Raw genomic sequence first — 23466 nt, 5'->3', positions numbered from 1 at the left:
TCTTTCTCTCTCTCTCTCTCACTTCATCTATCTAACACTGCACTGACACTGCAGAGTACTTTCCCTCCCTCATCACGTGAGCAGAACTCCAGCAGGAGGCTGCAGGGGGGGAGCAAAAGCCTGCTGATTCAGCTACAGTACACCCAGCCCACGAAGCCTGAATCAGCAGCCGCAAACAGTCCTTATCCTATAACCTTCTTCACTTCCTCACGTACTGTATATAAAGGTGTATGCCCCAATCTACCAAAACATTTGGACCACTTGCACAATCTAATAAGACAATATTAGAGCCCTATCAAATATTATGCGGTTACAGAGACCATAATAGTCTAACAATAATCTCCTAGTTTATTTGTAACATGCACAATGTACAGTGACTTGAGCTCTCCGCATTGAACCAATCTGAGTTTGCAGTGGTGTAAAACTGCACTACATAATGTGCTGATGTTTCTAATAGATTTGCTTTCCTTACTTAACTACATGCAAGGAGTATAAACATCATTATGATGCTGTGCAAACTACCACAGGGATAACAAACATGTTGTTAAAGTAATACCCCTCCTGAGTCAGTTAAAACAGCATTATCATCTTCGTAGAGGAAGAATATTGCATTGGATCTAGTTAGTTAGTTCGCCCTTTCAATGGTGGCTCCCAAATTGTGGAACAAACTGACTCCAGACCCACTTTAGACTTGGACCTAAATCATTTCTTCAAACCTAATTCTCCTTGGCATTCCCCAGCCATGCATAAATATGTGCCCCTTTGGGTATTATTTCTTCATTTCTTACGATAGCATTCTATGTTTTATTGGGTTATGTTGTTCTGTTTCTATCTTCTGTAACTGTATAAAACATGTATATCCTACATGTTTTAAATGATTTGTAAAATACTTTGGTCAAACCTGTTGCCCTTAAACATGCTCTATAAATAAATATTGATTGCATTGTACTAGAAGTGGTGAGTAACACACTTAATTTCCAACAATTCATCCACCTCAACACATCTTGTATTCATCATCTTCTATTCAATCATCCGGGACAATTCAGATGCAGTACAGTATTTAAACATTTTCATTACCTTTGATACGACAGGTTTCTCCCCCTTGTAGTGGATCTCAACATAATCTGAAGACAGCAGGTCACTGAGAAGACAAAAGATTTGTGTTGGTTACGGGAGGAGGGAAATCACCATGCAGCAGACTTCACGAAGACTTCACCAAATGAACACTCACTAGCCACATCCCCAGAAACACCTTCACAATATGAGGTAGGATATGAAAAACAACAAGCAAATTTTCTTGTATATCAAATCAATTTTCCCCATTGAAATGAACTACATGTAATTTAATCTGTTCCAGACCTTCAAAAATGGGTGGATGGAGCACTAGTTGAAAATATGCAGTGACTCAAAATGAAAAGCTTTAACAAAATGCTTAAATGGTGGACGACAGTGTGGTTTCATCTTTACCCTGAACAGAAAGTCAGTGTTAATTATGTAACATATATTCAATCTAGTAGCTGACTTCAGAGAGAGTGCAATTTCTGCAACACAGGTGGGTTTTTTTTTTTCCCTCGAGTCCCCTCACAAATGAAAAACCATCTGCTTCTCCCAAGGAATACAGCAGTCCTGTGACACACACCGGCAGCATGACATTTGTGAGTGATGCTCTGGAGCATGCCAGCAGGAAGCACACTATTAAGAGAGGACGCTCAAGGCGTGAGAGTGACTCCTAAGTAAAGCGCTATTTTTAGCGTGGCACACAAGGCATGGAGTGGAGAGTGGGCCATGCCAAGGAGTAATGGTGTGCGTGAGCATGGGTTGGAGGGCGCCATTGAAGCACTTGGAGAGACGAGCCCCCGGAATGTGAGCATATTGAAGTGTTCTTTTGTTGAACTGAGAAGTGTCGGAGGCACGCACAGGAGCGTCACAATGCAGCAGCAAGAGTAGTGAAGAGGGAGGACAGAAACACTGCAGGAGGTTCTGATGTTTGCCACCACATCTAAAGTGACACCAAGCACTGTCATTCCTCTTCATCATATTCCCAACACGTGGAAATAATCTGCTCTTTAAAAAGATGAATGGAAATGCTTCATAATAAGTCACAACATTGTGTCCAATTCTTCCACTTACCATACGGATTTCACCAACCAAAAAAATCACAGACTGTACTCCAGAACAATCTAATGGACTGGTGTCAAATCAGTAATGTAATCAGAATTAGAATCATCTGTATTTACCAAGTATGTCAAAAACACACAAGGCATTTGTCACCGGTAAATGCTTATCATTGACTTCAGATTTCAAAACTAGTTATCCATCATTTTGTTGTGTGTTATACTATGATGACAAACTGGTATGTCAAATTACTATGAAGCCGCAAGAAAGACGGCACTACTTAAAACCTAAAAGTGACAAAATAAACTTTAAACACAACCATCCATCCATTTTCTAGGCACTTATCCTCAAAAGGGTCGCTAGAGTGCTGGAGCCTATCACCAGCTGTCAATGGGCAGGAGGCAGGGTACACCCTGAAGTGGTTGGCAGCAAGGCACATAGAGACAATTTTTCCCTTTGACGTCTGTTGTGCAATTATGGAGTCCTTTATTTGACACCATACAGAAGAAGAAGAAGAAGAAGAAGAAGAAGAAGAAGAAGAAGAAAAGTATTTGAACACCCTGCTATATTGCAGGTTCTCCCACTTAGAAATCATGGAGGGGTCTGAAATTTTCATTGTAGATGCATGTCCACTGTGAGAGAAATCATCTAAAAAGAAAAATCCAGAAATCACAATGTATGATTTTTTTTAACAATTTATTTGTGTGATACAGCTGCAAATAAGTCCTTGAACACCTTTCTATCAGCTATAATTCTGACCCTCAAAGACATGTTAGTCTGCCTTTAAAAGTCCACCTCCACTCCATGTGTTATCCTGAATTAGATGCACCTGTGTGAGGTTGTTAGCTGCATAAAGACACCTGTCCACCCCATACAATCAGTAAGACTCAAACTTGTAACATGGCTCTCCAAAGACAGCATAGTTAAAATTGTAGAACTCCACACGACTGGAAAGGGCTACGGAGAAATTGCCAGGCAGCTTGGTGAAAAAAGGTGGGAGCCATCATTTGAAAATGGAAGAAGCTAAACATGATGGTCAATCTCAATCGGAGTGGAGCCCCATGCAAGATATCACTTCGGGGGGTCTCAATGACTCTTAGAACGGTGAGGAATCAGCCCAGGGCTACACGACAGGACTTGGTCAATGTCCTGAAAAGAGCTGGGGTCACCGTTTCCAAGGTGGTTGGTAATACACTAAGACGTCATGGTTTGAAATCATGCATGGCACGGAAGGTTCACCTGCTTAAACAAGCACATATCAAGTCTTAAGTTTGCCAATGACCATTTGGATGATAGAGAGGAGTCATGGGAGAAAGTTTTGTGGTCAGATGAGACTAAAATGGAACTTTTTAGTAATAATTCCATTGAACATGTTTGGAGGAAGACGAATGATGAGTTCCATCCCAAGAACACCATCCCTACTGTGAAGCATGGGCGTGGTAGCATCATGCTTTTGGAGTGTTTTTCTGCATATGGGACAGGACGACTGCACTGTATTAAGGAGAGGATGACCGCGGCCATGTATTGTGAGATTTTGGGGAACAACCTCTTTCCCTCAGTTAGAGGATTAAAGATGGGTCGTGGCTGGGTCTTTCAATCTGACAATGATCTGAAGGACACAGCCAGGAAAACCAAGGAGTGGCTCCGTAATAAGCATATAAAGGTTCTGGCGTGGCCTAGCCAGTCTCCAGACCTAAACCCAATAGAAAATCTTTGGAGGGAGCTGAAACTTTGTGTTTCTCAGTGACAGTCCAAAAACCTGTCTGATCTGGAGAAGATCTGTGTGGAGGAGTGGGCCAAAATCCCTCCTGCAGTATGTGCAAACCTGATGAACAACTACAGGAAATGTTTGACCTGTGCAATTGGAAACAAAGGCTACTGTAACATTGGTTTTCTCGTGTGTTCAAATGTGATTTGTGTTTCCTTCGCGTTTTATTAATTAGGGTATCTTCAGCAAATGAGGCTGATGTTGCTCAATACCGACACCTATTGGATCTAAAAAAAATGTATTTATTGGTATTTCAAGATTTCATGTTAGTGTCTTACTACATACAGTATCTTTATCTAAATTTCAAATATTTTTGACATCTTTAAAATACCTTTTATTAGTGAACATAGAAACAGACAAAAAAGCTGGCCTTCATCTCCTTGTCTTGCACTTCGACAAATACGTCATTTTTCCGCAGCAGACTTCCCCACCGAGTCCGCCACTATGGCATACCACCGAGCTCGGTTTCAGCTCGGTGACGTAACCTCTACAAGCACAGAGTTTGTCCAGCCTGCTCCTTGTCCACAAAGTGCGTGTAATAGTGGCTCTGTGAATGAAAGAGTCAATGCTTGCAAAGGTCTATCAACCAACCAGCGTTTATCAGTACAGTCCACTTCCTCATAAGAGTTTCACATTGGTCTCACAAGTCTCTACCCACAGAGAGCAGCGAAATAATCCATGGGGAAACTACTGTACCTTAGTAATTTTTTTCCGGTGGGGACACAGATGGAACTCGAGCTACCAGTGTAGCTAGGGAAGTTCCTGTAAAGGTTCCTCCGGTGGGAAAGCATAGCCTATTTTCACCCAAAACTTTGTGGAACACTTTAAAAATTGTACCATCGGTTCTTTCTTCGAGTCTCTTTAGATTCAGGTTTTTGGTTGGGAACTTTCTTTTTAGAGTGAGATGAGTTGTTGGATCAGTGCAACATCTGCAGTGATGCAGACTTTGTATCGGTCCGTTGTGGTAAAGAGGGAGCTAAGTCGACAGGCGAAGCTCTCAATTTACCAGTTGATCTGCGTTCCTACCCTCACCTATGGGCATGAGCTGTGGGTCGTGACCGAAAGAACAAGATCCCGGATACAAGCGGCTGAAATTAGTTTCCTCCGCATGGTGTCCGGGCTCTCCCTTAGAGATAGGGTGAGAAGCTTGGTCATCCGGGAGGGGCTCAGCGTCGAGCCGCTACTCCTCCGCATTGAGAGGAGCCAGATGAGGTGGGTGGGGGATCTGATTTGGATGACTCGCGGACGCCTCCCTGGTGAGGTGTTCCGGTCATGTCCCACCGGAAAGAGAGCCCAAGGACGACCCAGGACACATTGGAGAGACTATGTCTCTCGCCTGGCTTGGGAACGCCTCGGGATCCCTCGGAAGAGCTGGAAGAAGTGGCTGGGGAAAGGTAAGTCTGGGTATACCTGCTGAAACTACTTCGCCCGCGACCCGACCCGGGAAAGAGGTAGATAATGGATGGATGGATGGATGGATGGAATTTTAAAAATGTTGAGGATATGTTCCTCTGTGGAACCTTTAACCTACCTTTACCACAGAATACTCCTGATCATCTTTTACAAAAGGAAAGGGGATACACAGTATTTTTACCATAATCCTCTACGGGAGCCATATTTAAAGCAACAGCCCACTGACAAAGATTACAGCCCATGGGAAGATGCTCAAGAGTTTGATGTTAAAGACTTGGGTTAGCAAAACTTGCCATCACGTGAGGACATTGGTCAGGAAAAGTAGTTAAATTCATGTTTAAAAGGAAGCCACTATTCATCTCACCTTGACCTCATGAGGTCTTACACAAAAGGTAAAATAAAGATGGCATGAAAGGTTATGAGATTTGACTTTGACTTTTCGAAGGAGTCTCAGATTAACCTCCTTGACCCAGCAAGAAAAATTCTGACAGTGTAGCCTTGGCTAAGATCTCAATTATACAGTGCAATACAGCCATAGCAGAAAAAAAACGGCATTTTATTATTGTGGCTCTATTTTTCCAATGTTGTAGCATAATGCACTGCATTATACTGAGATTTCTTGCTAATATTTTGCTGGGTTGGCTAAATTAGGTGTCCAAAATGCAACCATTGTTATATCACGTTTTTATCAGGAGACTAGAAATGTTTTTTTTTTTCAGTAGACACTCTGAGGTGAATTAAAAAGAGGCCCCAAAGCTCAGTGGTTAGAGCACTGGTTTGGTAAACCAGGGGTTGTGGGTTCGTATCCCACTGGGGCCTCCACTCCCTGAGAAGGGTTGCGTCAAGAAGGGTATCCGGTGTAAAAATTGTGCCAAACATATATGTGCGTTCATCCGAAATGACACGCTGTGGTGACCCCGAAAGGGACAAGCCAAAAGAAACTACTCTCAGGTGAATTAAAAGGTAAGCAGATAAAGTCATTGGCACATTGTACATCTTCCTGTACTGTATGTACTGCAGGACTGTCACAAATTTAACGACAAGCAGAATTCAAACGGCTGTCTCGCTCATGCGCATACCCCAAAGAAGCTGTAGTTAGCATCTCAAAGATAGCCTACAGGAAGACAGTATGGGAATGAAGGTCATCGTGTACTTTCACTGCCTGAAGGTACAAGATGAACGCTGCCTGACATTACCGTATTCAAGATCGATGTCAGACTTCTCAAAAGAAAATCTGTCAGCCACAATGTCAGATCATGTTTTTGATGAAGAAAAAAAAGGGAATTCAGACCCTGCATCCAAAATGGACCTATCTGAGGCAGGATATTCACATAAAATGTGTGTAATTGTATGATAACTGTCCTTCACAGTGTGCCTGTCATCAACAAATATGCAACATTTCTGCAATCTTTCCATTGTTGGCACAGCTGCAGAGAAGCCCACTTCGCCTGCCTCGTGGGATGACAATTATTTGCTGGTGTTAAAATAAACCGCCACTTCCTCTATGATTTGGAAGGGGTTACAAATCAAGCAACTGCCGTAATGTGTGCCAGCCTTGATATCTGACACCACTCAGCCATGAAGTCTGTATGAAATTACCATATTTTACGACAAACCCCAGCTTTAAATCACATTAAAAGCCATGGGACTCTATTAGCTTTTCAGAATCCTTTGTATAGTTGTATATTAAGCTCTCACATATGTAGACTGGCAACTGAGTGAAGCAACTTGATCAATATCATTGAGTCTCTGGAGTCACATGTCTCCAAACGAGGCAGTGATCTGCAAAATGTCTGTCTTCATGCTCATTTTGAATCAACCCAATTAAAACCTCATTAAAGACCTGATCTTTCCAAAACGACACTTGTCTTTGTCTGAGCCTGCCATCTGAAAAAAAAATTAAAAGAATATTCTACAGTTAGCCTCTGGCAATACCTTTGACAAATGTTATTCCATTCATCAAAATAAAAGTTTTATCCACACTCCATTTCACAGCCTGACATTTTAATTGTGTTTGTAGCACTTTTTAGAATTTGTTCCTTTGTTGTTTGTAGGATTATGCAAAAACTACTAAGCCAATTTCCAAACATTGAGTGGAGGGGCAGAGACTGTTTAATTTGTGTGTATTTCTCAGCGCCTAATGCATGAATCATTTGGTTAAAACACAGACTGCATTTTTTTGGTAGTGTTCATTTTGATAGTAACCCAAATTAGGATTATTCAGTAGGTTTACCCATCAATTATCTGAACCCCTTATCCTCACAAAGTTCGCAGGAGTACTGGAGCCAATCCCAGTGATCTTCGGGCAGGAGGCGGGTACACCCTGAACTGGTTGTCAGCCAATCGCAGAGCACATAGAAACAAACAACATTTCACACTCACATTCACACCTAAGGGCAATTTAGAGTCTCCAATCAATCTATGTTTTTGGGATGTGGGACCAGAGTGAGCCGAGAAAACCCACGCCGGCACGGGGAGAACATGCAAACTCCACAAAGGCCAGGTCAGGATTTGAACCCCGGTCCTCAGAACTGAAGTGTGAGGCAGACGCTCTAACCAGTCTGTGCTGTTCCACTGAGTTCGATTTTGTTGTAAATGTTCCTTCATAAAAAAAAAAAAAAAAAAAAAAAAGCTAGCAATGCACCCTTACCTTTGGTCAAATCAGTATAACTAGTAGCTCGGCTACTTCATCTTAGTGTGGAAAGAAATACGACAGTGGCAAAGCGAATAACCATCCAATCTCAACAGGCGATGCTGTTATGGGAGACGTGGTCACACCAAAGGGCAAACCACAGTCTGAAAATTTGTTATGACTGCTATGACCACAGTTGCTAGGATTTATGCCGTTGCTGGCATTGGGGTATTTGTTTGTCTTTGTGTCAGGCTTTGACAAAGCATGTGCGGCACGAATTAACACTACTCTTTTGTATTGTTACTGCAAGTGCACTCTCACGGTAAATGCAGTTAAAAAAACATACAAATGAAGAGAGGACTGACTTGTTCAGGGTTAAATCCAGAACAAATCGGGTGCCGTATGCTTCTAGTTGGAAGCTGACCTGAGCAAGATGGATCGCCTGTAGGGGGAGAAAAAAATATTCAATCACTTTTAAATTCCTGATATTCAAATAGTACAGTAACACTAAATTTAAAAGCTGGAGTACGACTTAAATTTCTACTTCAACCAACATTTTCAAGGAAAGACACAACACAAGTTGCGCAGGTTTGAACACTTTTTTCAGCACAACCAGCTTCAAAGCATTACTGGTAAGTCAAGCCTGATGAATACAAAGAAAAATATCCACCAACCACTAATAAAAAATTAAAAAAAACACTCCAGAATGCCCCCAATCAATTATCCTGCAATATTGGATTATTTCGGTGCCATAGTCATTTAAAACGATTCAATGTTAAGCCAGGACTTAACTGCTTGGCTCAAATAATAAGCAGAAGGAGCAGTGAAGCCAGTGATGCTTAAGGTCCGTGAGGTTAACTTTTGAGCTGATATTTCTACGTCGACATGATTTTATGTTTTAGTGGTTAACAAAAAGTGTAAAAGTTAGTGTGAATAATATAAAAATAAGTGTATGCAAGCTGCATCTCTGATACGGCCTCATCATTCCTTGGTAAAATTTGACTGTTTGGAGAGGTTTTTTTTTTTATTGTCTGAAGATATAAAAATTACAATAAATGACTTTTATTGCGGACTTTAATGACCAAGACTGTCAAAATATTTCCTAAAACATTGCCTGTACCCTCAACCAGCAAGGTTGCACTGTACATCACTGTAGTTTAGTTAAACGTCCCTGTCAAAGCAAAGCAAATGTATTTATATAGTGCATTTCAGACACAAAAACACTTAAAACAAAGAAAAAACACCTTGTAAAAATTTAAAAAAGGAATAATCTAAAAAGCATGAGAATAAAGTTGGAGAAAATTTTTAACCGAGATTTAAAAACATTCACACTTGGAGTGCTGAAATCATTGTCTACTAACTTTGACTTATAGTGTACATGAGGAATAGTGTTGTTAACAAACCTACCAATTTTGAATGATTAACATTTTTTTTAAACGAGGCTAAAAATCACTTAAAACGCTACAAATCAAGTAATCTGTTGAATGCGTGAAACCATAGCACATTAAAAAATTTATGCAAATTTCTCTATAAACTTTATGTCCACTCATATATACATGTTGATCCGTTATAAGATAGTACATCTGCTTAAAGCCTCCCGCGGCTTAAATATTTCCCACTGGCTCTTTAAGGAGGTTTTCCACACCGCAGCAAGCTAACCTGGAAGCAAACAGGCTTCAGAGGCTCTTCGCGGGCGCAGGCTCATCCACGGTGTCACTTCCACACTTGCAAATTTAAATAATGACACCTAGCTGTTCTGGAAGATTTGGCCCCCGTAGAGGATGCATTTTCAGGGTGTAGGCAGAGCTAGCAAGCTACCTGCCCACGGTGGTGAGAGAAAAAGGGCTTCATAATAAATTAATACCTGAGTAATTTGTAATTGTACCAGATAACAACTGATGTAAATGAAGTTGCTGAAGTACTTATATGGGGGGGGGGGGGGGGGGCAACTCATACTGGACGCCGAAGTGTGTTGCTTGCCCCCGTTTTAGCCACGCTCAAAAAAATGTCAAGAAAACTTAAATTGTGAAAAACAATTCAAAACTATATCTCCACAACTTAGTAGTCCATCCATTTTCTGAGTCGCTTCTCCTCACGGGGGTCACGGGAGTGTTGGAGCCTATGCCAGCTATCTTTGGGCAGGAAGTGGGGTACACTCTGAACTGGCTGCCAGCCAATCACAGGGCACATAGAGACAAACACTAGTTGCACATACAATCACACCTAGGGGGAGTTTAGAGTCCCCAATTAATGCATGTTTTGGGATGTGGGAGGAAACCGAGTGCCGGGAGAAAACCCACACAGGTAAGGGGAGAACATGCAGACTCCACACAGGTGGGGCCACGATTTGAACCCCAGTCCTCACAACTGTGAGCCCAATGCTCTAACCCAGGGGTGCCCAGACTTTTTTACCCCAAGTTCTACTTCTCAAGCATCCAGCCTCTCATGATCGACGGTTGGGGGGGGTGATTTTTTTTTTTTTTTTTTTTTTTTTTTAGAATAACCAATGATGAAATAGAATAACTGAGTCACAAACTCTACCACTACAAAAATGCAAAACACATTTATTTTAAAGTATATTGAGGATTCTTTACGTGGAAATGTATGTTTGTGTGCCTTGCATAACCACATGAGCCAATATTGCATGACAAAATATAATTAACTTTGAACATTTTTTGTAACTATCTGAGTTCACGTTGATGATCACTAAGCACCATACGAATGAAAATGCACACCTGGGCTGTGTCACTCACGTCAGTGGATTCGTTCAACTGCAGTGAGAAACACTCACAATCTCCGATGTCCTTCCACACATGAGCAATTACTTCACAGCGCCATGTTAACTGTACTCCTTTATAGCTGCAGAGATATTATTGAAGATAATATTCCCACCTTATTTTTAAAAGATTGGAACAACGAGTCAGCTATGACTCTTTTATGTGTGATGTGACGAACCCGGAAACGATGGTGGCGGCTTTCGCTGTTGAACTACGTTGTGTGAAAAGTGATTGCTGTGCAGCCAGTTGGGATTTTAGTTTGTTCACTTTTCTCATTCTCAGTTTGCTTTTCGGCAGAATGTCGGTGTTGTATCTTCCATAAACAGTTCAAAGATGCCGTTCCACATTTAACTACTCTGGCAGATGAGACCAACACATTTCGAAAATGACATCATAAAAAAAAGTCTGCCTCACATTCCGTATGAAAAATCTTCTTTACTGCAGCATCCATACTCATGTTTGTTAAGATTTCTTAAGTGAGAGCTTAAAATAGGGGGGAACTCACTGACAGCGTGTCTTCCTATACTGTTGTTGTTTGCACATGCGCGTGAGCTAAAGTTTAAAAAAAAATACGGCTATTGTCTTTTTTTTTTTTTTTTTTGTCTTGGCAGGCCGTCGCGATCGACCGAAACTGCCTCGTGATCGACCAGTCGATCGCGATCGACGCATTGAACCCCCCTGCTCTAACCAGACGCTCCACCCTCCCACTCACTTACTAGTAGTCATCAGTATTTGGACTTTTTCAGCAATTAACCTAATCTATATATAATGCACTTAGAAACTGGAACTCATTTTAGAAATTCATTGAACAGTACAAAAAAAAAAAACGGTATAGGTTTCAGACTTTGAAATCTTACTGTTAGACTTTAGAACATCCAGTAGCTCTACCATTTTCAAACAGGCCAAATAGTCTAAAGGCCAATAAGTGGTCACGTGGAATACTTGGTCTTAGTACAAAGAGAGAGTTAATGCCCATTTCTGAGTCTCACAAAAAAAAAAAAAAAGAAAATCAACGTCCCTACGGAAATGCAATGTAATTGGGTTGATGTCCTTAATGACATCTTTTGTACATATGACACTTGATCTTTACAGCTTTGGAAAAAAAAAATCTTGTGGACACAGTGCAAGCTCACTGAAAAACAGTACCCTGAAAGGGAGAGGTGGACTGCAGCCCTTTTTTTCTGATGGTGTACAATGCTGTAGTTATATTAGCTATCCAGTCCCCACTGGACAACGCAAACAGATGTGGTGAACGAATGACAGATGGGGGTTCTGCTTTCTTCTGCACTACACAGCATGACTTTAGGCTGCTATTTATGCGCTTGGAAAACAGGATTGCAAGCTTGAGAAATGGGCTGATCGGCAGCATGCAGTGAGACGATTTGATGATGGCGACAAAATATAATCTGACTCAGCTCTGTAGATGTATTTGCTTACCTGACCCACTGTGGCTTGGCTCCTGGCCCGCGTGTCCAGGTCATGGTAGGCACTCTCAAAGTCCTCGTTCAGGTAATAGATGAGGCGGGATGGGTAGGCGATCACCTGCTGGACCGCATCGTGGGTTGTGTTTTCCAAAGCGGGTGCTGCAGTCGCCTGTTGCTTCACCGGCACTGCGTCCCTCTCAACCTTGTCCTCTGCACTGTGAGAAGCTGCAAGAGAATTGCACAGATAAACACGCACCCGAGCCAGCTGTCAACCTGGAGTCATCAACATACTGACAAAGGGGTCAAGGTGTCACTGCAACACTTTTTGGGCTCCAAGAGACACCAATAAACTTGCAGCCAAAATTCCTGGTGAGATGACTTTTGCAGCAAATTATTATTCATTTGACTTCTGATGTATTTCCAAAAGTGCCTAATCACCTCTTCATGTCACTCATCTTCAAATAAGCAGTCAGGATCACAACCGCTTCCTTACATGTGTGTATATATTTTTAATACAGATGCGGTAGTGTTTTAGCAGAGGGAACAAAGCTGGCATGTTTTAGTGTAGACTACACCAGCACGGTTGAGTCGTACCATAAAGACACGCCGTCCATTCTTATTTAGCGACGAAAAGAAATAATAATAATAAAAAATATATATATATATATATATATATAATATATATATATATTATATATATATATATATATATATATATAATATATATATATATATATATATACACACACACTGCATACATATAGATATACACATAGATACACCATCGCCCGGGATGCAACTGATTACACGCTCAATAGATAAAAATACAGCGCTTCGTACGTACCGAATGACGCTTGTGATGCGGGAAGCAAAAGCGTGAGGATGCTGACGAACAAAGTGTCCAAAAATATCAAACGCATGATTCATATTTGATAGCTGAAATATCTCGTTATCAACACAACAAGGTAGCGTGGAGCTTGCAGCCCATCGTGGTAGGCAGGGAGGTGCCGATGATCACACTGATGGGGAGGACGACGGGGGACGCTTTCTTCATAGGTCCGGGAGCACTGGACTGCTACTGCAGATGATGATGATGGTGAAGATGATGATGGTGATGAGAGGAAGAGGAGGAGGGTGGGGGGTGCAAGGAACAGGCGGCGCCCAAGCAACTACTGGAAGTCCATCGGCAGACTCCTCGATATGCACGAACGTGCCCTGCAGGGGCACACACGGAGACAACCCGGAGGCAGGAAGTGGTTGCACATGATCATTCAAGGAAGGACGAATGGGGGATCTGGAAAGAAAACAGAGAGCCACTCAGTCTCCACTGAGTCAAAAAAGACAACACATGCAAAAATGTATTAAATACCGTAGCCCGATACCAATCCCAAAATATTGTCACGTCTCAACGAATTAGAACAGTGTTGTGCTTAATTAATTTGGTAATTGAAACACAAAGCAATGAGGGAGACATGCTAACCACAATACACTCCTAACTAGTTTCACAAGACAAATATCTGATGACTGCTGAACACCTGGGGGGGGGAACAGCATTCACACTTTAACTCTGGGAAACAACAACATTGAAGTAGCAACTAAACGGAAATTGAACAGTGTAAAATGCTAAGTCATGCAATTTAGATTTAGAACAGTTTTCAAGGAAAAATGTCCGTCACATTAGCTCTTAGTTCAGTGCACGTAAAGCATGCTTTGCATTTTCTTTGACTCCCCCCAGTGCAGTCCAGTGCATTTTCTATGCTGTTTATCCTCACTAGGGTCGAGAGCGTGCTGGAGCCTATCTGCAGCATAGTGGAGATTGTGGAGTACATAAAAAGCTATGGCACAGCAACTTGGTTAGCCATGGTGTCCATATTTTTGGGTCATTCTTAAGTGTGTGCCCTTACATTTCAAGGGCTCTACAATGTTCCCAACCTTTTTCTATCTCTTGGCAATCCCTTTAATCTCACAGTGAAATATTCTCAGGAAAGAAATGAAACATGGATCATTGACATAACTTTGGAGCAAAAATATAAATTACAACACAGACACAGTTCTTTCTTTGGACCCCCAACTCAATTCTGATCCAGGCTGTGACTGCTTTTGAGAGAGATCATTAAAAATGGAAATTCTCCAACGGGGATGCCTGCTTGTCAGAAAAAAAAAAAAAAAAAAAAACAGCAATGATACATATCATATTAAAAGCATCAATATTACTCTGTCAGAAAATTGGGCTACTATATGGCAATACCTGAAAATTATACATACAAGACTATTACACATGAACATACAATGTAAGAAATGTTTGAAACAACAGCAATTTACCTGATATAATGCAAATACTGTACACCATTCAACATTGAAAAACTCTTCTGTGAACAGCATGGGGGTTGAATTAAATCTTTCCATCTTCTGCTGATGTCATCAAATATTCTCTATCCATACCTTAGTTGATGAAGTTATGGGAAGATTTTTTTTTCTATTCCATTTTTTATCCTCACAGCAATGTTAGAAACTGAATACACCACAAGAATCATTTGCAGTGGACTACAACAGCTCTCGATGGAATCAAATTTTAGCCATCTACCAGCCACAGCAAATGTACAGATTTGCTTGCTTGCGAAAACACGGCTCTTAGCTCATAAACCCCCCCCCCCACCAATAAAAACATTACCAAAGCCCATTTATGTGTACACATTTTGTGACATAAAAGCTGCTCTGTATTAAATATAAAACTAATATTGGTGTAGTTAATCATTTTTAGCACTTACACTGCACTAAAATATAGAAAAAGAAAATTAAATGAAAATGAATTGCACATAAAGTTAAACAAATATTGTATATAAATCTTTAAAAACATTTTTTCAAGATGAAATGCAAATGTATTGAACTTTAAAGTGAAATACAACTGAATTTTACTAAGGCAGTGATTATTTTGCATGCCAATAGAGGGCGCCCATGTACTACTGAAAAACAACACTTGCTGTTAGATCTGGTGGGGCACTGTTCCTTGTCTCTACTGCAGACATTACATTGAAACTGACCGATTTGCTCTTAAAACCATCTTTTAAAACACACACATTTAAAAAGTTGTCGCTGTGTGATGGTGTCATTAGAACATCAGAACATTGGAGATAATAGATAACAATGGAGAGAGATTGGAGTAATGCATGTTTTTGGGGATGTGGGAAGAAACCGGAGTGCCCGGACGAAACCCACACAGGCAAGTAGAGAACATGCAAACTCTACACAGGCAGGGTCAGGATTTGAACCCCAACGCTCTAACCACTTGCCCCACCATGCCGCCCTCATATATATTCATACCTATATTTGTTTGTGTTAAACTGTGGTTGCTCAATTCCAGCAGGGGTGTCCAACTCACATTTGCCATGGGCCACACTGTAGTTGCAGTTTTACCTCAGAGGGCAGTTATGACTGTGAAACCATGAAAATGTTTCATTATATAATTACATGTACAGTACACAACAAATTGATGGATAACGAGCTTTGAAACCAGAGTTAAATGAGAATAGTACGTTAAGGTGTTGTTAAAGTTGCAATCCAAAACTGCTTGCAATATCTCAGTTTTATGAATTGATAACAATGAGACTTAAACATGTTGAAACAGATTTTAGCAAGAAGAAGTTGAAGAAAATGGTTTGCTTTCAAGGGCCAAATAAAATGAGGCAGACCAGATCTGGTCCCCGTGCCATGTGCCTGACACCACTGAACTGCAATAATGTTATTCCTACTGTTTAACCGTCAAGTCAGTTTAGCGATTTAGATTTGCGGTCTTATTGCTAAGCAGAAAGCTGCGTGATTTTCCGACTGTGAGAGAAAAAAATCGATATATATTTAGAGGGAATATACGTACATTTTATTTTTAGAACGTTTCTAAAAGTTTCTGCACAACTTGTAAATGAAGCTTTTCTGCATCAGAAAAGCAAATATTAAGCCGTACACTCAGTGCTGCTGGTCTGCATAATTTACCCATGAGTGTGCAGCCAAACGTGCCATTTTATTTTAAAGGCTGCACAGAAACGAAAAGTACTAAATCAGAGACGCCAGCAAGATGAAGAGGGACTGCGCGCGCTTGGCTCACGCATAACATTTGGGAGTGGCGTTGAAAAAAATCTGCAACATTCAGTTTCTCCGTGTTTATAGAGAGAGGGTCGCGTCTGTGAAGAGCAGCCAATGCGCCAGTGAATGAACACATTCTTGTCGGCGCGGGCTACCAAGACCAACTCTGCTCCCCTCCCGTGGTGCCCGCGGGTGTGACGCGGCAGGCGGGGCGCGCCCACTCGAGGCACGCATCTCCAAGCAAAAAGGAAATCCTCCGACAAAGTTTAGTTCGGATGGACTCGCGGAAAGAGAGCACACGGGCCTCTGGAGGGGGACGTTTAAGAACTGGATTTGGTAAACAGGACGCGAAAGGGAGCCAGCGTTTTTCACCAGACAGCCGTCACTCTTTGGATGTTAGGAAAAAGAAATTCTTTCAGCTTCTGCGCTCGGTAAATGCTTGCCTAAATCCTTTACATACACAGAACAGCGTTGTTATGTATTACTGAGAGTATTATACGTCTTTTATGAATGTAAGCAGCCTTATGTATTAAATGATAATTTGTTGCAATGTAGGACTGACTCATTTTTACCTATACATTTTTGAAATATTAAAACTTTTTCAAACACACTTTTAAAAGATATGTGATTTATGAGTCTGGATTCACTTGATTTGTTTAAATGCTTTTTTAAAATTTTAGGCTGTAAGTGCCGAACCCTTTTGTGTCCTCTATGAAGTTCAGTTTCATAACCATAATTTTGAAACATTTGTATGCCAAAGTATCTTTCCACATACAAATGTCCAATTATTTTTTTAATTATATGACCCAATGAAAACAAGAAAGTTTTACACCCTGAGAAATAGAAATAACTGTCAGATGGGGAAAAAATTACTAGTACACACCATAAAGTACGAGTTCAGCTCCAAGTTTAATAATTGTACCTTTTTTAAAGTCTCAAAAATCTGAGGTATTCAAATTGTAAATATGTCATGAGTACAAACACAGTAGCTTTGAGCGTATCATTGCCATTACACTCTGAGGTATTTATAAATGTTATCTTTTATCTTGAGGTGACAGAACAAAGAAAAAATGCTAAAACATGTTTCTATTTCTAACTTAAGTACAATGTGTAAGACTTGTGACCTTGGTTGTGCTTTCAACTTTTCACCCTGTTAGATGACTGCAGCGGAAAAGTAACTTGCACAACTATTATTGTCTGCGCTTCCAAAAAGTTCCCTCACCATGCAAGAAGAAAATGATTCATTCACTTGTGGTTCCTCCTGCCTCTTCTGTCAACCATGTCACTTGCCGCAATGTTGACCCAAATGGATGCTCACATTATGTTCCAGGCTTATCCAGGACACACCCAGGACTCAACACTGGAACTGAATGAGGGGAAGCCTCAGTTCCTGGATCATTTTGAAGTTCAGCCAGTTGTGAGGCAAGAACGCAGCAGGTAGGTTCATCAGAACGATTGGATAACTCTTAACATAATCTCTTTAAAGGTCAAGTGTCATGAAATGGATCATTTTTAGTATGTTATTAATGAAAAAAAAAAAAAAAAAACAGCAACCGGTATGGACCCATCGGTTTTTTTCACCACAAAACATGATTTTGACATATATGGCTTTTTGTAACTCCCGCCATGAAAATCCTCTCAAGGGATTTGTTTTCAACAAGAAGCAGGAAGTTATGTTGGAGGCAGTAGCGCGCACAAGCAGACTCGTTTCTTTCTATTAGTTTAACCTGCGGGAAGAGAGCTCGTTGTTCCTTCGTGTTAGCCAAAATGCTGACTCGTTGCATTGCTCGATATTGCTCGAACACTCGGGAGGATGAATTCGCTCTTCATACTTTTCCAAAAGATCCGCTTTGTCGTGAAAAATGGATTGCACGGGTGCAAAGGACGAGAGCTACGTGGGTTCCAAATGACAGGTAGGTGCTGATACAGCTACAAAAAAAAAAAACAGTTGGCGGGGGGACGTAAGCCGTAAATCAGGGGTGCTAAATGTGTCGATGCTTCCACAGGCCTTGTGAATCGCCACTGGCCTTGTCGACAAGGTCGAGCCAGCCGCCAGCCTTGTCGGCCAGGGTGGGTCGTCGCGGCGCAGGCCTGCCGTGGCTCATCGCCGCCGCAGAAGTGGATCGGACAGGGACGCGGTTTGGCCATAGTGTTGTTGTTGCTCGTGGGCGGTGTTTTTATCATGCAGAGGTGGATCGGGCGGGGAGGTGATTTGGCTGTGATCCACATATCATCTAAATATGGCTCGAAACAATTGGGTAATATTGCCCCGGACACTTCACTCGATTGTGAGATGTCTTCTTCGAAAAGAGCTTCCGTGTCTGAAGGGGCGTGTCCCATAGTACGGGCCACAGTGTGTTTTCAATGGCAAATGTCCGGAGTGACATCACGGACAGTAGATACAGCCAATATGGATGTTGAATGACAGTCCCAAAACTTTGTCCATGGATGACGCGCTCTCAGCTCACATTTATTTTTTCATATAGACATTGAAGTGAATAATGTTATATGTATTTTTCATTTCAATACCTATTTTAGAATGTTTATAGGGATGATACTTGACCTTTAAAGTGATGGCCCACCAGGGATCTGACCGTCAGATATCCCCCACAGGCGATCACCACACAGCGATGGACGATTCCGTAGAGGACTATGGAAACTACACCTACGACTACTACCTGGAGTATGGTGACATCGAAGAACTTAAAGTAGGCCACCAGCAGAAAGAAGCGATGCACATTATTTCTGTCATCATCTACATCGTTTCCTTTGTACTGGGTCTGATTGGAAATGGAACTGTGATTTGGGTGACTGGATGCAAGAGTAAACGGACCGTCAGCAGCGTCTGGCTGCTCAATCTGGCTTTGGCCGACTTAATCTTCGTGCTCGTCCTCCCCTTCTACATTGACTACATCCTGCGAGACTTTCACTGGGATTTTGGTGTCGCCATGTGTAAGATTAATTCTTTTGTGTTGGTCATGAACATGTACGCGAGTGTTCTATTTCTTACAGTGCTCAGCCTGGACAGATATATCTCGCTGGTCTATCACAACTGGTCTCAGAGGTCCCGAACAGTCGCAAGAGCCTGGCTCACAAGCGCTTGTATATGGGCGACGGCCGTCGTCATGAGTTGCCCAGCGCTTATCTTTCGAGACACGGTGCGCTTACACGACAAAGTGATTTGCTTCAACAACTTCCATATACAGAATGGACAGTCAGCAGCTGCAAGACACATTCTAATCGTCTCTATTCGTACAACAGTGGGCTTCCTCTTGCCGTTCTGTGCTATATGCGTAACGGGGATTCTTTTGACACTGAGAGTAAATCAATCGCAAGGTTCTGTTCGGGTGTCTAGCTTCACCAAAACAGTCTCCGCCATGATTCTGGCCTTCTTTTTATGCTGGGCCCCGTTCCACATCTTTAGCCTGATGGAGCTATCCTTACATTCCTCGCTCTATCTACACAACGTGCTGAAAATGGGATTTCCTCTGGCCACCAGCTTAGGCTTTTTCCATAGCTGCATTAACCCAGTGCTTTATGTGCTTCTGGGTAAAAAAGTCCGTCACATCCTGAAACGCGCGTGCCTGGACATAACGAAAAGCTCTCTAAGAGAACTCAGCCAGTCCGTGTCGGCCACAGAGATGGAATCTTTCCCGGGAGCCCCTCCTGACCAGGAAAGTGCACCAGAGGAGCCTGTGGGCTCATCAACTCTGTGATTGTAGCTGTTACTGAAAACATCCAAACACCAGCTAGTACCTTGTACACATGGATATACAGCGGACATACAAAGTCTACACAAACCTGTTTGAATGCCAGGTTTTTGTGATATTAATATTATTATTTTTTTTTTATCAAGATAAAGAAACTCAGAGCTTTTTCCATCATTTAAGGAACCTATAATTTGCAACTCAATTTAATTAAAACAAATATTTTCGAGAGGGGATGTGAAAATAACTCGAATAATGGAGCTGCACAAAAGTACTCGCTCTCTTCTAATTGAAATATGGCTGTGTTCATAATTAATTCATCATATTCAAACTTACGTTAAATGGGAGGCAGATCACACCAATCACTATTAATGTGTCTGTGATTAATCTAACATTAACTCATTCATGATTCATAATTATATTAATATTAACCTATCTTTTCATGGGTCCCCCCCCCCATTTTCGTGCTCCTTACTCATCTCTTATATCAGAAAAACCTGGCATTTGAACAGGAGTGTGTGTGTGTCTTATATCTACCATCTTCAAAAAACTATTATTACGTACACTACCTTACAATATTCAGTATTTTGCCATTCCCTCTTTTAAATTGTGTAGCCTACACATACAAAGAACTGTCAGGGCCCACACTGCAAAAATATCATACAAAAGTAAAATCCCCACAAGAAAAAAAAGTTATTCAAATGAGTGATCGTCAATTATTTTTTTTGGGTCAGATTTTTCAATTGTTTGACAAACTCAAAGCAAATTGTAAAATGACAAGAACCTCAACAATCCTAATCTCAATACAGGTATACATACAGTGTGATTGTCATATTGCAACTTTATTCTTGTAAAATAGCTGCTTTACTCTTGTCATAGTGAGACTTTACCGTCAGGTTTTGAGTTTATTCTTACAGATATATTGTGTTTTACAGTTTGGCCCCACCACTTGACACTACATTAATTTTCCAACATTATTTAATGTCTTTCACATAATAAACATGTTTCAAATTATCCTCTCAACTGTGACCTTTTGCATTTACATGAACGCTGGGACTTTACAATCAAATATAGACTAACTTGAACAAAACATTTCGGAAGCTTTTTGTTGGATCCTTTTTCGTTTTCAATTATTTTTGCAGATGATGGAAAAACTATGTTAAAGGGTTTTAATTTTGCTCTACTTAACTCTTACTTGAGAAAATGATATATAATAGTAGTAGAATGCAAACTCTTCTTGTAAAAATGTGTAAACATTATTTGTAGGAATGTATAAGATATATTTCCACTTTAAAACATTCCAACGAAATAGCACCTTATATATGTGCTCTACTGTATTTTGTTGTTTGTTATAGTTTACATTGTTTGTCCCAGCAGTGTGTCTGGGTCATGTCATTAAAGCTTTGAACATCTGGGTCCAAAATGACATTCACTTCTCAAGGCCTGCTATTTAGACAGGAGTATGACTTCAGTCCAGATGTGCCTCTGTTTTTTTTTCTTTCCATACAGGCTCTGCTGCTTACAAATTCAGCAATTGTTTTACAAAATATAAAAATGCTGCTGAAATCTGACATACAGTATAAGCCAAATGTTTAGAGAGTATCAATAGGTTCCGGGCTAGTTTTTGATAATTGTGTCATATTTTATAGTGCTGGAATAATGTTGGATCATTGTGAAACACTTTATTGTTCTCCAGTAAATTTTGGGGGGAATTGTAAAGCGTTCATATTTATCAACTAGTTGAAACCATTCTAATGTTGTAATGTTCAGCTAGTTCAGAATTTCTTTCACATTCCACAAATTTCAATTTTTTCCAAGTTCTCTTTTTTCCCCTCCAAGAAAAAAAAACATGGGAATCAACGAGAATCTTTTTCTAAATTCACCATTTATCAATATCACCTAATTCAAATTCAAAATAGTCAACATTAGAAAAAAAACTCTTTGAAGAATTCCACCGTGAGAGAATTTCAGAGTAGATTCGATGTCTTGACCACTTCAAACCATTGTAACATTATGACCCAACGTAACATTCAAAAAAATTCCAACACTTAAAAAGCAAATTTTCTATGAGAAAAATAAAATACATTGAAACATCATAGAAATCTCGATTTTTTTTTTTACTCTATTCAAACCAACTTCATTACAAATTTCAACATTTTCTTTTCCTAAAATATTTTTCACTAATTTGGGAGTTTTACCATGTGAAATGAGAAATTCTTCAAAATGTAATCATTTTTGGAATCGTGAATATATTACCGGAGCCTCCTAATATTAAGATGATGACAATAATACAAGTGTCCAGTGAACCACTACTGCCTCTTCCTGCACCGTTGCTTTTAGTGAGTCCAAGTCATTTTACAGAATCATTTTTTTTTTCAAAGGGGACTCAACTGGATCAAATGATGGTAACAGTATGTCGCTTCATAAACTCACTAATTGAGTATGTTCTTGACAATGCACGCCTTTGTGTGTCCGCTGTGTGACCCATTTTGTGTGTGGTTTGCAAGAGTGGGAATATGATGAAGCCCTTGTCACTTTTTTTTTTTTTTAACAAAGGGATTTCACACTTGCCAGCACCTTATTTGGTGCCATGTAACTTGTAATGAGTACTATTGGCTTCCAACACAAACATGCTTTGAAGCTGTTGATTTAGTAACCACTGAGCTACAGGGCCTCATTTAGTATCACTATTAATATTCACTATTAATTACTATTACACAAAACCCAGAGAGTGCGGCAACAGCAGCAGCCAGCAACCCTCATGCGGTGTTTGTGGTCACTCATGATTAGAATTTAGAATTTTTTCCCCCCAAGATTTTAATTTTTTTGCATCAGCACCGGACGTCCAAAGTTGTATCCTCTACATCCTCCTCTTCTCCCGCTACATGATTGAGTGTACCTCAGTACCCCAGGCTGTCAAACTCCCGAAGTTTGCAAATGACCCCACAGTCATCGGCCTCATGGAAGATGGTGACGAGTCTGCGAACCGACAGGAAGTGGAGAGGCTAGAGCTCCTTTGGAGCTGACACAACCTGGAGCTGAAATCACAAAAGACTGTACAGATGATCGTGGACTTCACGTGGCATCTTTCGGCACAGCTGCCGCTTCCGCCTTGTGTCAACCATCGAGATCTTCGTAGAACTGGTAAAAAAAAACAAAAAGAAAAAAAAATTGTACCGTCATTGCTAGATTACTAGTAACCTTTTATTGCTCATTTACTGTTCTTGCAGCATCTCAAATGTATTTTCTGTCAACTGTTCATTGTCGTACTAGAGTGGCCCCAAACTACCGGAGACAAATTCCTTGTATGTTTTTGACATACTTAGTAAAATGAAGATGATTTTGAGATGCATTAAATTGGGTAAGTTCTGATCAAATGTAGATTTAAAAAAAAAAATTTAAAATATTTTTCATATATTTGCAAATGTACGTGCAGCATGAACAGATTGATAGGGTTATCAAAATACAGCCATCAGTGACAAGCATGTGCCTAAAAAACACCAGCAGTGTTAAATACTAACCTGTTTGACTTTTAGGTATTTGGAAAAAGCAA

The 23466-nt window shown here is 40.7% G+C and overlaps 2 protein-coding genes across 7 annotated transcripts in view; one reads left to right on the top strand and one right to left on the bottom strand.

Moving 5' to 3' along the window:
* Positions 1-22940, bottom strand: part of LOC133511882 (disintegrin and metalloproteinase domain-containing protein 23) — a 49580-nt gene extending 26640 nt beyond the window's left edge. For all 6 annotated transcript variants that reach the window (XM_061840935.1, XM_061840934.1, XM_061840933.1 and 3 more), the window contains exons 1-5: positions 22813-22940; positions 12974-13423; positions 12143-12354; positions 8294-8370; positions 1078-1141 (exon numbers count right to left, since the gene is read on the bottom strand). In XM_061840935.1, coding sequence (XP_061696919.1) covers positions 1078-1141; positions 8294-8370; positions 12143-12354; positions 12974-13049 — 429 coding nt within the window. In that variant the 5' untranslated portion in view covers positions 13050-13423; positions 22813-22940. The remainder of the gene's footprint in view (positions 1-1077; positions 1142-8293; positions 8371-12142; positions 12355-12973; positions 13424-22812) is intronic.
* Positions 16328-22814, top strand: cmklr2 (chemerin chemokine-like receptor 2). Its single transcript, XM_061840943.1, has 3 exons — positions 16328-16637; positions 17537-17643; positions 18820-22814. Exon 3 carries the CDS (start codon positions 18837-18839, stop codon positions 19920-19922), a length of 1086 nt encoding a protein of 361 aa, XP_061696927.1. The 5' UTR covers positions 16328-16637; positions 17537-17643; positions 18820-18836; the 3' UTR covers positions 19923-22814.
* Positions 22941-23466: the final 526 nt, after the last annotated feature.

This window comes from Syngnathoides biaculeatus, chromosome 14, assembly GCF_019802595.1.
Source record: "Syngnathoides biaculeatus isolate LvHL_M chromosome 14, ASM1980259v1, whole genome shotgun sequence".
NCBI lineage: Eukaryota > Metazoa > Chordata > Actinopteri > Syngnathiformes > Syngnathidae > Syngnathoides > Syngnathoides biaculeatus.
This window is presented reverse-complemented; position numbering and strand designations above follow the sequence as displayed.